This window comes from Carettochelys insculpta, chromosome 3 (genome assembly GCF_033958435.1).
Source record: "Carettochelys insculpta isolate YL-2023 chromosome 3, ASM3395843v1, whole genome shotgun sequence".
Taxonomy (NCBI): Eukaryota; Metazoa; Chordata; order Testudines; family Carettochelyidae; genus Carettochelys; species Carettochelys insculpta.
This window is the reverse complement of record NC_134139.1, coordinates 43,282,093-43,300,066: the sequence shown is the minus strand read 5'-3', so window position 1 is coordinate 43,300,066 and position 17,974 is coordinate 43,282,093. Positions and strand designations below refer to the sequence as shown.

At 36.9% G+C, this 17,974-nt stretch overlaps 1 protein-coding gene across 1 annotated transcript in view; it reads right to left on the bottom strand.

The window, feature by feature from the left end:
* Window positions 1-17,974, bottom strand: part of BIRC6 (baculoviral IAP repeat containing 6) — a 328,895-nt gene that overhangs the window by 67,744 nt on the left and 243,177 nt on the right. The window contains 1 exon segment of the mRNA XM_074989697.1: window positions 2,414-2,624. Within this exon segment, the coding sequence (XP_074845798.1) occupies window positions 2,414-2,624 (211 nt within the window).

Here is a 17,974-nt window from a genome sequence, read left to right as displayed (position 1 = left end):
AATGTATCTCATTGAGCTCATGCCTCACTTTTTGCTGGGTCAAATTAATTCAGATCCCAAAATGAACAATAAGTAATTTTGCTTTTGATCCTTCCTAGGAAGAGAAATATCCAGCCTTCAGGATAGCATTTCTCAATGTGAAGCAGAGATGGAGTACTAGATGTATAAATTATGTAGACCAGGCCTTCAACACCACCTGGTGAGTTTGAAGAAGACTGTGATTGATTTAGTTTTCCTGAAATGGGTCTCAACTTTCAAAAATTTGGTAAACTCTGTTTTAAAAGTATCCTAAAACTAGAACTTACTAATTTTCATATGAGCAAGGTATGACAGCTCAGCAAATTATTGCAACACTAATGCCTATATCAGCTCTGCACCTAGATTCCTTGAAGAAGAAAGAGGAAATTTTTAGATGTTAAGTATTAACAATAAACTCCAAACTCCAAAACTATATTTTGGGTTTACCAGTATTGCTAATAATGACTAACTACTAAATAATTAGCTCTGCAATGTTAAATTCCTTGGTTCTGGTGATAGATGGGAAAACCAAAGCAAAAATTAAGAGCTACATATTAATGAATGTAGGTGACTTAGGGGATCCTCAAAGTCCAAAAGGGACATAGGCTATAGATCCTAAATTGAAATAAATGGGAATTAGGCACCTAAATACCTTAGGGGACATGGTCCTTATTATTTATGGCTATTTTATTAGATAGATACTAATTGGGTACAGATGGCTGGATTTTCAATGGCAGTCTCTAATTCTGAGTGCTTCTATTTTCCAAAGCCCTAATGTTAGCAGCTTTTCAGAGGCACTGTGTTCATTTGTGACTACAGACACTCTGCTATAAATCATTTTTGGAAATGCAGAAAGCCTTGGAACACATATCTCAAGGGTGACACTTCGATTGTTACTTTGAACATCTGATACTCAAGTTTGGTTTACTTACTTTGTAAGAATGCACTGAAGCACTTGTATCAAAACAAACAACATCACAGAATGGTTAGAGGGTCTGCACAGCTGCAAGCTAATCCACCTCATTTAAAATCTAGGTAACAGTCTCACTGAATGCGACATTTTCTAAGTATTGTAATGCAGGATTCAGTCTTATATTCTGATACTTTGTGTTTTTCCCCACTCTCCTGCAGTAAGATACAAGTACCTTTGCTCATGTTATCTACTACAGTAGACTCTGTTACAGTTCTCTGGTACAGTAAACCCTTGAAATATGCACAACCGAGTTGCATGTGTCTTGGGTTAATATGACTGCCACCCCTGAGAGGAGCCGTTTCCTGCTCCTGTCAGGGGTGGCAGCCCAGACCCCTGTCTTTTGCCACCCCTGACAGGAGTGGTTTCCTGGTCCTGGGAGTGGCGGGGAGCTGGGAACCAGGCAGCAGCAGTTTCCAGGCTCCAAGGAGTCTGGGGGGAGCCCAGGACCAGGCTGCCCCTGGTTCCTGGCTCCCCTCCACTGACTGGAGGCAAGAAACTGACAAAGGCTGCTGCCCTGCTCAGTTTCCCAGCTCTGAAAGGGGAGGGGAGCTGGGAGCCAGGCTGCTGCCTGATTCACAGCCCCCTGCCACTTGCGGGACCCAGGAAACCGACTAGTGGACATTGGGAACAATGGACGTCCTCCTGTTGTTCCTGAAGGTCACTAGGGTCCGTAAAATCTCCATCCCCACCACCCATAGCAAGAAAAAAAGATTAAGAGATTTACTATTGCTGCAGCCTGGAGGAGCTGCCACCTCTTCCGCTGGAGCTGCCACGTATTCCACCTACCAGGGCTGGGCTGTGTTCAGAGGCAGACTGGGACTCTCATACGCACCCCTCCCCTGGTGGGAGGAGTGTGTGGTGGCTCTGGCAATGGGGTGCCTCAAGCCACGCACAGCAGGGTGCCAGCCACGCAGCAGAGCAGAGTGGCTCCTCCAGCGGTGGCAGATCTGGTGAGTGGCAGGGGTTTTTTTTTTTTTGCCTTTTTATTTTTTTGAGGGGTGTGGGGTGGACTGGGGCTAGGGGGGCCTGGCAGGGGTGGGTGGGCAGTAAACTTTTGGATTTAACTGACTGTCTGGAACAGTGGACATCCCCTCCCTCCATTAGTCCATTAAATCTAACGTTTATTGTATTAATGTAAAACTCTGTTCCAAAATCCTGATTTTTCTCTGAGACAAAAATTACAGTATATCGCAGTTAGATACAATGCATGTCATAATGTATCTAAGTTTTGGTTAGATGTAAGTACTAGAATGGGGAGAACAAGAAACTAAAAAGTTAGCCTCTCAAGCTTCATTTACCGTGTCAAATACTGGAAAAAGAGGACATAAAATCATCTCAGCTCACATTTAAAACCCTGCCAGCCAAAAGAAAACTGAGCAATATTTCAATGATATGCAGGAGAGATGAAAATGTTTACTGTACCTCAATCGGTTGGTATAGGTATCGACACATGTCTTCATTTTAGCCAATAAAGTGCCAACAGATGCTTGAGATTCCAACTGTTCTTCCTCTTCTTCACCATTTTTCCCAGACAGAGGCAGCAACAGCGGCACCATAGAGGTACACGAGGCAATAGCACGTAGCAACTCTAGCAGTGCTCTGTAGAGGGGCACATGCCTGGCCATGTCCAGCACTACAAGACAGAAATGTTACAAGATCAACAAAAGGGAAAAATACTACACCTTCCAGTCTGACCTTAAATGGTTGAAAACAATGGTCTGATTTTTCCCTTTACCTTCTCATTCAGTGAAAGCCAATCTTTTAGAATGTGTCACAGAACAAGAGTGCACAGAGAAAGTAGGGGGAAAACCTCAAAATAACGCAAGAGGGACCAACACAATAAAGAAAGTGGACAAAAACACACAGTTGTTCACTTTGCTCCTTTTTTCAATCTCTGTATTGGGACAAAGACTGAAAAAAGGAGCAAAGTGAACAGGAAAAAATGCTAACTAAACTTTGTTTTAAAAATTACCCCAACATTCGACTTAACTTACTAGTGTATTTTACCAAAGATGGCATTGTATATGATATAAATTTTAGTGCATGCACATATTATAAAAGTAAAAAATATTTCTTTAAAAACTACAACTTCCAAATAATTCAAACACATGCATGCACTTTAATATTTCTCCCCCGTGATATTTATTTTTCTTTTCTACTCATGAGTTAAAATATGTAATGAATGTCATTTCTCAATTGAATTTCCTATCATTCTAGAAATCCTCAAAACATAGCAATACTCAGATACTTTACACAGCTGCTTCCTCCACCCCAGGACATACTATTTTTAACAGTAGTGCAAAAAAAAAACTATTGCTCTAGTTCAGAGTATTTACAAACGAATGAGTTTATAAAAAATAAATTTCTGCTTTCTCTAGCACAAAAAAAATAGACCACTCACATTAGTAAAAGGTTGAACTATACACGAATACACATCTTACCCTTGGAGCTAAGGCATACTACAACTTTTCATTTCTCATTACCTGCCCTTAAATCTGAATAGGAGAAGATGTGACAAACAGCCACTCAAAGTCACATAAATGTGTATCTGAAAGGGACCCCAAGACACTATCTAGTTGATCTCTGAGGCAGGATTAAATACATGAGACCATACCTGAAAAGTGTTTCTCTTTTTTAAAACCTCAAGGATGGTATCATGTATTTTGTGGTGCAATCCAGATCGCCGAGAGGCTGTGTCACCACCTGCCCTGAAACCCCGGGTTCCTTAAAATGCCCTGATACTTTCGCTCTTACCTCGATGCTCCCAGAATCTGTGTAAGAAGCAGCCATGTATCAACAGCTTTCTCTCCAGCGGCCTGCTTGTTACATTGTAGTCACACTCTTGTCTCCACCTGCCTAGGTTACTACTAGCCAAGTGACCCCAACATACTTCCAGGCCTGAATTTCCCCAGTATTGTCTAGCTTGAAGTGCCCAGCCCTCTCCTGGGCCGCTCACAGAAATACAGTAATCACATGATTGAAGCAGAGGTTGTGTCCTGGGCAACCTCTCTGTGAACTGAATTTTGCGTAAAATGGGGAGGTGGTTGGGGGACCGGGCAGCTGGAGGAATGGGGGGGATAGCCATGCAGCTGCCAGCTTCTCCCATCTGGGGGCACACATCTGCTTGCAGCGCTGGTTCTCCCAGCTGTGGAGCCCAGTGTGCAGACAGAGGCTTGTGGCATGGTTTCTCCCAGCTGGGGGAGCCGCGGGCTGCAGGGATGGTGGTGGTTTTGATCTGCACTTAACCTGCGTTAATGTGAGATAAGCACAAATCGAAGTCATGCTTCGAGGGTTTACTGTAACACAGTTGATTTGCTTCTTTAAAGAGACAATAACTTCTGTTAGGCTATGTCTACACTTACCCCTTCTTCAACAGGGGCATGGTAATCAGGGTGATGGGGGATTACTAATGAAGTGCTGCAATGAATATGCAGCATTTCATTAGGCTAATTCTCCCCCATGGCACCTTCGAAGTGTCAGCATGCCATGTAGCCGCAGGCACTTCAAAATCACCCATGCTACTTCGAAGTGCCTTTACTCCTCAAAATTTTGGGTTGAGTAGGTCTTAAAGGAATGGATGCTCACCTCAACTTGCATATAAACAGCAAATATGATTCTCAAGACAGAAAGAAGGAGAAAAAGCAAATCATCATTTTAGCAAACAACATCATGAAACCTCCTTCACAAGATCCTATGTCTTTACCTCACAGAAGGGAGTTAATGCTCGGAAACCTTCATTTCAAGAAGCCACTGAACTACGAAAGTAAAGGGGAAAGAGAATTCAGGTTCCCTGTCCCTAGCCACTGCTCTTTTTCCATAAGCTAATAAAACAGTCTATGGAATTTGGAAGGAGTTCCTGATCTAAATTTAGTCAGCTCTATTGCTGGGAGCACGTGATAAAAATCTCACCTTAAAGTCTAGTTAGTTAAGTTTAGAAAATGTTTTTCCTTATTTTTCTTAAGACCATTTCTGACTTTAATGCCTTACATTGGTATTCACTTAACATCTTGTGGTTAAATTAACTTATTTTACAGTAAACTCTTTCATATCTGGAAACCTATCATCCAGAGTTCTCAATAACTGGTATTTTAACCATAAGTAAATTTTAGTTAAGTTTTCCCGACATACAGCTGTTAGCCGATGGTCGGGTGAGATACCACTCTATCTGGCTACAACAGTAAAGTGAAAGTAAATACAAATACTTATATCAGATACAATACAAGTTTAGAGTGTACAACACTACTGTTGGTAAATAGTGTACTCTACATATATTTTTGTTTGTTCCTTAATATTTAATCTTGTTCTTCTTTAGTATTATGCATTGCTAGGTATACCGCTCTATATCTAGAATATCTGAATATCCACCAACTTCCCAGTCCCGGGACTGCCAGATAGGAAAGAATTTACTGTATTTTCTTTCACGGATATCTGCTTTGCATTTGCAGGCACCCACATCTGTGGATATCTGCTTCTCATTTTTGCAAATATGGATGAGGATACAAATTTTGTACCTAGAACCCTGCCAATTTGTGGATATCCAAGGGTATCTACATCCATGGATATGGATGTGAGTATCCACCGATCATTTTTGCAGGTATGAATGAGGATACCAATTTTATATCCACAAAGGGCAATACAAACTCCAGCTCTCTTGAATTGAAAAAGGGAGCTTCAAAATCAAGGACTCTTCATACAAATGCCCAGATAGCAGCTTTCTTTTATTTATATGGTGGGAGCTAAGTTCAGCACAAAAGAAATATGATCTCTTATTATTATTTTGTTAACAAAAAGAAATTATTTTGTTTCCAGACTATGCTGTATTTTCCAATACTGACTTTAAATTCTGAAAAGATAAAAAAATTGATTATTACTAGGACCATCAAGGGATTAAAAGGGAAACGGATTACCATTTAATACCTTTTAATGTTCTCTCCATTTTCAAATATATTGATCATAATTACTAAGTGTACAGTGCTCAATTTCATATTTTATTATGAATATTTGCACTGTAAAAATGAAAATAGTATTTTTAATTCTCCTAATATGAGTACTGTGTTGGAATTTCTTTACTGGGAAAGTGTAACTTACAATTATTTTGTTACCTAATTACATGCACAAAACCAAAACAACAAACTTTAGAGCCTACAAGTCCACTAAGGCCCACTTCTGGTTCAGCCAATCACTCAAACAAATTAGAGATAATGCTGCCCACTTCTTGTTTACAATGTCACCTGAAAGCGAGTATGTGTATTCATATTTCACTGCTGGCATCACAAGACATTTACCTGCCAGATGTGCTGCAGATTCACATCCCTTCATGCTTCATATACCACTCCAGAGGACATATCCATGCTGATAACAGGCTTTGCTCAGTCATGATCCAAAGCAGCATTCACCACTGCATGCTTATTTTCATCATCCGAGAAAGGAGCCACCATCAGAAGATGAATTTTGGTTTTTTTGGTGGTTCAGGTTCTGCTTGTTTCTGCTTCTAAGTGCTGCTCTTTTAAGGTTTGTGAAAGTATATGTCACACCACATCCATTTTCGTAAGAGTGCTATAGGTATTTTTAGAAATATCACTTTTTTGTATTTTGTCAAATTTGCTGTGAGAGTGTTACTAAAAGGAACATGTGCTAGGTCATCACCTGAGATAGCTATTACTTGGAATAGAAGGCAGAATGCACGTAAAACGAACAGAAGAGAGACAGTTTTTTCACCCAAGGAGTTCAGTCAGAAATTTAATTAACTTGTTTTCAGCAAGCATCATCAGCATGGAGTGTTTGCTGGATTGATGCCCAAAGCATGAAGGAACATACAAATGTTTAGCATATGAAGCACACAAATACCTTGCAAGGCTGACCACAGAAGTGCCATCCAAATACCTATTTTCACTTTCAGATGGCACTGTAAATAAGAAGCAGAAAGCTTCCAGTAAATTGTAAACAAACTTGTTTGCCTAACTGCTTGTCTGAAGAAGAAATAGGACTGAGTGGGCTTGTTTTTGAGTGCAGTTATATAAGAAAAATTTCTACATTTGTAAATTACACTTTCATAATAAAGAGATTACACGACAGTACTTGGTTAGGTGAACTGAAAAATACTACTTCTTTTACCATTTTTACAGTGCAAACATTTGTAATAAAAATAATATGAAGGTAAGCTTCTTACACTTTGTATTCTGTGTTGTAATAGAAAGCAATATGTTTGAAAACATAGATCATCACCCAAAATTTAATAAATTTCATTTGGTATTCATTATTTAACAGTGGGATCAATTTTTTTGAGTTAATCATGCAACTTAACAGTGATTCATCAACAACCCTAATTAGAACTCTAAATCCTTTGAATGCTTGTTCGGTTCCTTCTCTTCTGTGTGGCTCTCATGGACAGGAGGTTTAACTTCTGGGTAACTGCTTGGTGAATATCACTGTCTCTCATCTTTCCCAGGACAACATTTTCCAAGTTAAAAAAGACTTGTTTTGTTGTTTCCTTTATGAAATAAGCTCTATTCCAAGTGAGGTTCATTAAGTTTAATACTAATCTCAATATTTAATACTCTAGTCTTATGTTTCTATCATAAAAGATTGTTTAGGGTATGACAACTGATATCATCTACCACATGCATCACTATATTTTTCTTTAAAGGAGACAGCTAGTCCAGCATAAATATCCTAACTGATTTTGTTAAATAAAATGTTGTTCTGTTATTCTTGTTCAGAGGATTTTTTCTTGTATATTCAGCTTATAGCCTGTACAAGTGTCTGCCTATTTATCAAGTGAGTAACCAAAAATCAATAAATTGTTTTTTTGGCAAAAGCTCAGTTTCAGTTTTACATCTCATAGAAAAATTAGTTCCACTATCTGCACTGGCTTTATACTCAAATAAGCAGCAATATAGGAGAGAAAATTAGCCAAACTTCTCTCATTCTTTTGGTATAGCTCCATCTATAAGCATTATAGAATACCTCTTCAGCTCCAGTAAATATACTTCGTTCTCTTTTTCCCCTTGTGGACTTTAAGGTATCATACACTGTATTCATGTTAATGAATATAAATAATACAATTATTTCTGTCCAATAGGAAGTAGCAATTAGAAAGCCTTCGGTTATTTTACCTACAAGAATTTTGCATCACAAAACAAGCAATCAAGTTCTATATTAAGGCCCATACCCAACAATAACACAAATTTAAATTTAGTTAAGGTTCAGCAGAGAATGCTTAACCTTAAGCATGGGATCAAGTGCTTTGCAGAACAGAGCCCTAAACAATTCTGTAAAAAAAAAAAAAAATCAGCAAAATCCATGATTGTAGCCTCTGGATTTTAATAGCAAAATATGTTTTCCCATTGTCAGATCTGGTTTCCTTTCAATTTTTAGTCAGCTTGCTGAACACTTAGAATGAAATGTTCGTCCCATTAAAGTCAATAGGACTTCTCCCACTGATTTGATGAGAAATGGGTTCCTCCTGGAAAAGGAAATTTTACAGGCTACAAAGTAAAAGAAAGAAATTCAGTGGATACCTCCATATGTTTTCAAAATTCAGCAATATGAAAGAATAGGGAACTGGGATAAAATTACCAGAAAATATTTCCTACAACATTCTTTTATTTACATAATAAATATACACCCATACATGACAATAGACTATCATTAAAATACATATACTGTTGGACATAAGATGACTATTCTCTATTTAGGGACCTTTATTTTACCAGTATTCTTAAGTTTAAGGGACAACAAAGTATATTTGATATTAAGCTGAACCGTATTTTTTGGGTTTGTCAAGTGTCTAAAATGAAAAAAAAAATTAAGGGCAACACAATAAAAGCTGTCAGTCTTCATGAAAACAGAAGTGTTCAGAGAAATGACTACAGGACTGTGGATTTCAAAACTTCAGGTAATCATCAGTGAATGATTAATATAAGGGCAAAGAGGGCAGTTGCCCCAGGGCCCCCAGGAGTGGTGGGTCCCGAGGCTCTGTAACTCCATTTTATTTAAACAATTTGCTTTAATGGAACAAAAGAAATGTTTCATGTCATTCTTATTTTAAAATTGATTTAAGTGTAATCTTATTATGCAACAAGAGTAATAAGAAGCACGAATGGATTTTAAAGCATAAATAATGATGGTCTCATATTCGAAACAGCGCCAGCTAACTTACAGCTGATTGGTTCCAACTTCCTTGAACGGCCGAGTTGGCGAAAGACCGAGTTGGACTGTGTTCATGGCTGCCATGTGGGATTGGTCTTCCATTCATATATTATTTCCAAGAACATCTTGTATAGTACACCTTTATCTGGTTACATTATATTCTACATTTGTTATTGATCTTCATGGTAGCAAAAGCTTTATAAGAAATGAATTCAGTAAGAAACGCTGAGTGTTTAAAACTGGTCAACAGTTTTGTTGAGCAGGCCAGTGAATAGCAGCAAAGTGCTACCCTCCCATGAGTCATGCACGGAGTTTTGGTGTGGATGGTGTTTAAAATGTACCTCTAAATTGCTGTTCACTAGTGTCACTCAGTTTTCATGATCACAGAATACTTTACCAGGATTTAATTACGCTGCTATTAAAGGTGCTTTATTTTGCTGATGGAGTGATTTTTTTTTGTGGTTTACAGTATGGAAGCATTTAATTTTGGTTGTGTGAAACAGCTTTTGCAACTGAGACATATCTTACATTTTTCAATTTGAAGTATAGCTTATACCATACTCAGCATTTCCAACCTAATTAATTGTTTCATATTCAGCATTTCCAACTTAATTCATGTTTAACTTGTATTAGATAAATCTATAGTGCAAGATTTTATTCTGTTATTCAAAATGTTGATTTTTTGATCATCTAAAATTGCATTTGTAAATAATAATATTTTATTCTGTGAATTGAAACATGCTTTTACCATGCTTAATTATTAAGAATAAAATTGTGATTTCTGTAAGACAGCTTGTTATTTTGGTGTGTAACTATACATTAATATTTTAATATAGTGGGGGCCCCATTGTGACTGTTGTTTCAATCCCCCCCCCCCATTCTTACTCCAACTGCAGTAATAATTCTTAATGCTGGTAAGTAGAATAAGTCATCAACAATGGTACTTGAGAGTATACCCTGAACTTCAATTCTTTTCCTTGTTTCACCACATAAGAAATAAAGATGTTTTACTTCCGGGGTAAGAAAAGCACAAGTTCCCAAGCTGATGCACATTCTGACAGACTTAATTTTGAAACCCATCTAAGAAGTGGTCCATTAGGATGAAAGATGAATTTTTGTACAAAGGACCAAACAAAACCAAATGTGTTTACGTATTTCACACAAATGAGTACTACAATTTGAGCGGCAATACAGCATCTGTAACATGTTGGAGTCCTCTTTCTAAGGTGAATATTTTAAGTTATGTCAAAGGCATCTTAAGCACATGGAAAAACAAGTGTACGCACATGCAAATAATTAAACCAACACCACAAACCATTCCTTTTAACAAAATGCAAAGGGCATGCTGAAAAGCATCCAGCTTAGTAGGGAATGATGGTAACACTATTCTTTATCCAGAATTTTTAGTTATTAACCAGAGGATCAAAATCTGAAATTAAATCATTACAAATATCTGCACCAATGAGCTATCTCCACTTGTTTTAACACCACTGGAATGAATCCAAGTCTGCATTTTAATTTATACAAACAGCATAATCATTACTTGAATATTTGACTCTCTCCAAAGTGTGTTGCATTTTAGGTAGGAAAAAAACACACAATCCTTAATAATATGTGACAAATAACACCAGCCACGCTCAATAGTCTAATGATGCTTTTGATTTTCCACTTAATAGATAATACTGAGCTGCAATAAATTATTTTTCCTATTCATTTAACATTCTGAATGTAGTTTAACTGAATATGGAGAGTAAACAACTATTTTGCTTTTCAGTGGTAATATTTTTTTTTAAATTGCACACAGAAGGCACATGCAAACATAATTTAGAAAGACAAAAACAAAAAATATGCTGCAAAAAGAGCAATTACAAAATATTCAGGCCCAAACACAAGTTATGAAGAAAATGTCATGAGAAAGGATGGAATATTAACTCAAACTATTCTGCAAGACACCAAGGGAAGATCTATTTTGCAAAACTTGAGGCCCACAGAAAAGAACCTTTTGTGAGCTTTAGAAGCTGTATAGCTTTCATATTATGACATACTCACTAAGTAAACCAAAGGTCTTGTACAGAGACCTTGCAAAGTTCATTATGCCTGTTCACAAAAAAGAGAAAAAATGGTCTACATACCATTTCTGTACCCATTTCACTATGTGTTTACAATGGCATAGTTAAATCAGTGTGACCTACTAGTGTGGAGGCAGCTGTACTAATATTCGAAGAACTGTCACAATAAATCAGAACTTGCATCTCCAGTTAGTTTGGTATGCTGTTCATGGCAGTGGCTAATTGTGTATTATGTGAAAAAACATTTATTTTTATCAACTTTAAAATCTGACACATTTCAGTTTTAATTCCCCTTTCTTTTGTATAACAAAGGATGAACAAAGTTTCCCTATGTACGTTCTCTACATCATTAATCAGTCTGTATATATTTATTCACATCACCTCTTAGTTGTCTCTTCTCAATCAAGCAGTTCCAGCTATCTATCTTTGAAACCCTTCTGTTTTTCATGGGGTAGGTGTGAGATTTTACCTTTACAATGGGTAAACAGAACTACACAGTACTGATATCTTGATCCCTCTAGATCAGTGTTTCTTAAACTGTGTTCAATGAACAACATGCAAGTGTGCTGTGAGTGTCTGGAAAAATACACAGATTTCCCGTTATTAAAATCACATACATTGTTACTTCTTCATTGTTATGATACCTGATTAAATTGCTTTGTTTTGTTTTTGTTGTATATGTTGCTGTTTGGGTGTTTTTCCATCTGACAATTTTTTGAAGAAAATTTTCATAGATGTCCTGCATAAAATATTATTGTTTAGTGCTCCATGGTCTCAAAAGTTTAAAAAAACATTACTCTGCGTATAGCTTTCCAGTCTGACAGCAAACCATCCATAACAAAACTGAGTCCAGTTTTGCAACCACTCACATCTCCATCTCTCAATGATTTTATCAAATAATTCACCGTTTAACATCTTATTTTTAATTCTTGGATGGACTATATTTTTCTTTGTGAACATACAGCAGCTAACACAACAGCCCTCTACACACATCCTGAGCGGGTCCTTTTCATGCTTCCATATAACCATCTCCAACTGACTCCAGAAAAACCAGTATCACCAGACATACTCTCTAAGGAATCAGAGGGGTAGTCACGTACATCTGTATCTCCAAAAACAACATGAAGTCCTGTGGCACCTTACAGACTAGCAGATATTTTGGAGCATAAGCTCCAAGATTTGTCAAGATTTACTGTATCAATTCCAGCTCAACAACTATATGTCAAGTAGTAGTTTAAAGATGTAAAGATATTCATTTCAGGTGAGGATTGGCACTGGGACAGGTTTCATCAATGAGACAGTAAAACTTCAAGCTTCTCAGCCTTATATGCCTAAGATAAAGTGTAAGTAGTCTCTTGACCTCGTAAAGACGAATATCAAGTGTCTCAATGTGCTCGACTTTTTGGTCCCAAAGGTGAAAGCCTACTCTTTTTCTCATTAGCTGATGAAGCTCAAAACATTAGCTAATTTCTGTTCTCACTATTCCTTTGCATATTAAACAATTCAATGTTCACCATATCACTCATGAAATATCAACACTCTTCCTATTGGTTTTACTTCTCGATCACTGTAAAATAGATCTTCAAAGCTCACTCCAAATCTATTTTGGCAGCATTCGTATGGCCTATAGAATATGTAATAACCTTAGTAATTATTGGGAAATACGAAGTCTGATGCCATGGCATAATACTATGCACAAGACTGAGCCCTAATACTATTAAAGTTCATAGCAATTCCAAGAATCTCATTCGCACTCGGAAGAATTTTAGAATAGCTAATCACAGCACTGTTAAAAGGAGAAAGAGAGACAAAAATATTGCACTTTTATCTGTTTCTGATTAAAAACTTTAAACCTGTTCTTGTTACTACAGATACAGTCAAAAGAGTTAATGGCTTAGAGAGTTTTTTAAATGGACAGTCTTTTGTTCCCACTATTTCTAAATAATTTACAGCTGCAAGCTTTCCCCAGACCAACTTATTTACTGCACCTTTCCAAACATATGATCTATGAACACTGTCCATACTGCAGACTATAGAGTTAGTTCCAAATGCTCTACAGATTTTTGATTTTTTATTTCAAAAACAACCAGAGGAAAGCCTCTTTATAGTATGTCCCAGTAACACTCTAAATTCTGTTACGTTTTGAGGGCAATGTTCACCCAAAGAATATGCTGCTTTCAAAAGCCTGCAGGAAATGCATTGAATTTTAATGAAAGTGAACTCAAAGGTACAGCAGCTAACACAACAGCCCTTAGTCTTCATAGTTAGCTTGATTTTTTCATTTTTTTTCCTTACAGGGATGGACAATGCTCTTGTGGTACTGTTTGAATATCAAAATAAAATGGATCACAAAAAGACTGGTATGCTCATAATTAGAATAAATAATTCTAAAATGGCTGCTAGATTACATGACAAGATTATGCAGCTATTACACTCGTACAGAATGGGAAACATGCATTTTCAAAGAACAAAAAAGATTGAAAATTAAGACCCTGATCCTACAAACTCAAGAAATCTGTAATTGTACATAAATACACCGTCCTATTGACTTACAGTGGTGTCATGTGCAGCAGATACTGTAAGCATGGCAAAGCTCTGACCTTCCAAACTGCCTAATGAGTCTCTACACAGTCTCCACCACAAGACCCAGCATCCTGCCTGCTCTTCCCTGCCAGAGGCTGCACCACACATGCTGCTCATCCTACCAGTGCTGGGGCCACTCCCGCCCGCACCACCTGCTCAATACTGGGGCTGGAGAGGGCCTTCAGTGGACCTCTCCCCTGGGCTCCCTCCCCCCGTACATGGAAGTTCAATACCGAAAGCTAGTGTTAGCCAGCAGTAGCTAGTGTAGCTATCTGCTTACCAATGTTGTACCTGAGATTGTTTCCTCCTAGAAACAATGTTAGTGAGGCCCTGGAAGACTTATTTCCCTGTCTAGGTGTGCAATTATGGCATGAAATATTTTATGAAAAAATCTGACACTGAAGGAACAAGCAAACATGCATGTTAGCATTTTAAGACTACAAAATGTAAAGAAAGTAAACTACCAGCAATATAAAAATAAAAATGCATTTAAAATTAAAACAATAAATTGATGTTTAAAATAAAACTTTTGATGAATGCAAATAAAAACTGCTGCTTTAGATCAGGGAAACTCAAGAATACTGAGATTTTTAGTTATATTATTCCCATAGTATTATGATAGTCATCCTTAAATTAGAATTATTTTATCTGTATAAGCCATATGATCCTGTTTTTTTATCTATATGTTTTAGTTTACAAATCAAGCTTTAAAATGTCCATTTTCACAAAGGATTTATTTTGGGAAGAAACTTCAAAACAAATTATTTTAACAATAAAGAGACAATAATTAGTATCCAACCACAGAAAAATACATAATGTCAAAGTAAATGTGGTTCTGGTTCATGCGATAATGTTCTCTATATGACATATAAGCAAATAACCGATTACTTCTGAACAGTGGCCACTTGCAATAGAAGCTTAAATTACTGAGGTATTTTGTTTCCGAATTTGTGGCAATAAAAATTTGAAGTGCTTCTATATTGGAATAAGCAAAAGTAATGTAAGAACAGTGGGTCAGACCAAAAGTCCCTGTCGCCTGCCATCCTGTCATCAACAGTGGCCAGAGAAAATGAATGGAACAGGTAATCAAGTGATCAATATTTGTTGCCATTCCCACCTTCTGGCAAACAAAGGTTAGGGACACCATCCCTGCCCCTCTTAGCTAATAGCCATTGATAGACCTATCTTTCTTGACTTCTGTTTTGAAACATGTTATAAGTCTTTGCGTTTACAACATGCTCTGGCAAAGAAAGTTTCACAGGTTGATTTGGTGTTTTGTGAATAAATACTTCCTTTTGTTTAAACCTGCTGCCTATTAATTCCATTTGGCGACTCTTCATGCTTAAATAACACTTCCTTATTTTCTTTCTCCACACCAGTCATGATTTTATAGATCTCTATAACAACATCCCTTAGTCATTTCTCCTCTAAAGCAGAAAAGTCCCAGCCTTAATATCTCTAATTTATACACAGGGATTCTATTTATTGAGTCCCACAAAGTCTAGCAGGGAATTTTCCCACTAAACAATCTTGATGACATACACATTTTGACCTGCATTCTTTGGGTGGAGAATAAAAAGGGGAGCCCATTAAAATAGTCATTGGTGTTTGAAACAATAGCATGTCAAAGAAAGCATAAAAACACAAAAAGCAGAAACACTGCTTAAGCTTGAATGCCTTAAAGTTTCTATGTGATGCAGCACTTCACCAGAAAACCTTGAAGTACAGTTAACTCTGCTCTCCCCTACACAGCAGCACACTTTCACTGTTACAGGATTAAAATGTGCTTGGCCTGACAATGAAACAACACAGCTATCACATTGTTATGCAACTCACTGTCTGCAAGGGTGGTTTGTAGTTCCTTCTTTATTCAGCAAGTGCCAAGTGCATGTTTAATCAATGTCACAGCTCACTACAGTATGCAACAAAGCTAGTGTCTTTCCACTTCTCAGATGTGACTGGCTGCTAAGTTATGCAATGCTCTGAAGAATCTCTTGGAATTATTTTCAGAGGCTTTGAGAGCAGGTGTGTGTGACAGTCCAAAGGCTACAGCCAATAAAAAAAAAATTTCTTCCTCCTTTTTCAATGTCTGGACTAAAAATCACATAGTGCAGGTGAATACCCAGTTTACTGATTTGGAGTTCTAGCACATCAACAGGGGAAAAAACGTCTTCAGATGGCTGGCAAGAAGCAGAATAGATTAAAGGATCATTTTTGAAGTGAAAATCAGGAAATAACTACATATACCTGAACAAAACCAGGAGCTTAACTAATTTTTTAAAAAGTAAACCTGAATGGCATATATTACTTGCTTTCTGAAAATACATGGAAAACCTCTATGGAAATCCTCAAATTGAATAAGATAATTATGTACAGTTTGTGTCACTACTGAATGATTTTTTTTTGTTTGGCTGTTCAAAATTATGTTTATCAATGGATTACAGAAAGATACAGCCAGGCAGTATTTTTGGAAGATTTGCTAACACTGTCACTTCCACAGCTTAATTTCTTTATCAAAAACTGTCCATGTTTGTATAGGATCGATCTCTCTCTCTTTTAAATGAAAAGAGAAGCCCTCCATGAAGATAAAGGGTTGCTGTGCCACTGAATCCAGGACTAAGAAGCATGTCTGATGACATTTTATTCCTGATGCAATGTAGGGTAAGAAACATTTGCTTTTTTACCATTATCTAAGTAATGTTATATTACAGGCTGATGACTTAATTTGATTCTCTGCAGCACTGTGTTTATCTTTCATGACCAAAAATATCTTCAGAGGTAAATGGAAATATACTCTAAAATGTTATTCTGAGTCTGAAGTAAATAAGCATCCTTTGGACTACCAGAAAGATTAAATCCATGTTTTAGCAAACAGCAGAAATTCCTCATAGGAATGGCTAAATCACATCAAATAGCAAATAGCATCCAGTACCTAATCCCAAAAGGAAAATAATCTTTTAAGAAAATGATTAAAGAAGATACTTGTTTGCACATTAAGAATATGAGCAGAATTAGACAGAAGGGATTACCAGTCAACCTTTTTTTTTTTTTTTTTTGGGGCGGGGGGGGGGGGGAAGAGGACGAGAAATTGTATGTGTGTGCATATATATGAAATCCTCAAATCCTTATTTTAGATAATGTAAAATTTTAGGGTCTCTGGGAATATTACAAAAGGAATCACATCTCTGAAGATGCACAGATCTGTATTTTTGTTAAATATTTACTGCAGCACAAATGGCCCAAAAGCTGGTAGATTTAAAAAAAAGCCTTACCTGCAACTGCTAGTTGTACGCATAGCTATAAAGACTGCAGAATTATATTATGACATTTCTACCCTACAAATAACTACACAAATGAGAGTATTCTCAGCTGTTGCTGAACTTTGAATGTCACAGTACAATAACAACAGAGATTATAAATGCTATTTCAGTCATTTTCAATTATATGACCATCACTTATTTTTGTCCAATTTTCATTTCACAAAGGAATAAGGTCAATAGGCTAAGGCCAAATTAAAATCAGCTTTTATGGAAAAACAATGGTTTTCAACAATAAACCAGAACCTTTTTACATCATGCCTAATACCACAGCTATTAAATAAATATTTAAATACTAAATAAACTTAAATATAGCCACACAAAGAAAGCAAAAATTGAATCGGACATAACAAAGCATTAAGAAATCTAAAGATCTTTAGAGCTGGCAGATGAGGTGCATATAAATATAAATAATTTTTTTTGAAAATGTCAAAGCTACCTGTTCAAAAGGACTAGATTTTTCATTTTCTTTTTCTAGCTAGCTGTCAGAATACCAGTGAAGATAACTGCAGAAAAAATGGGGACTTCTGCCATCACAACACTAGAAGATGTAAAAAAGCAAGAGGAGAATGAAGAGAAAGAAGAATCTATTTTAGCCATGCTGGGGATAATTGGAACAGTGCTCAATCTCTTTGTGATTGTTTTTGTGTATGTCTACACTACTCTTTGATGACATTTTGCAGCATCAGTTGCACAGTATACAGTGCAAAGACCAGCAATGGCAAGAATGATTTTAAAATGCCAAGCAACAGGAAACAGTCTTAAGAGATTATCAGACACATTCCAGGGCAAAGTGTCCAGTGAAGAGTACTGCATGACTGTGAAATGCATCAATAAGCTCAGTTAGGAGCACTATATTATGT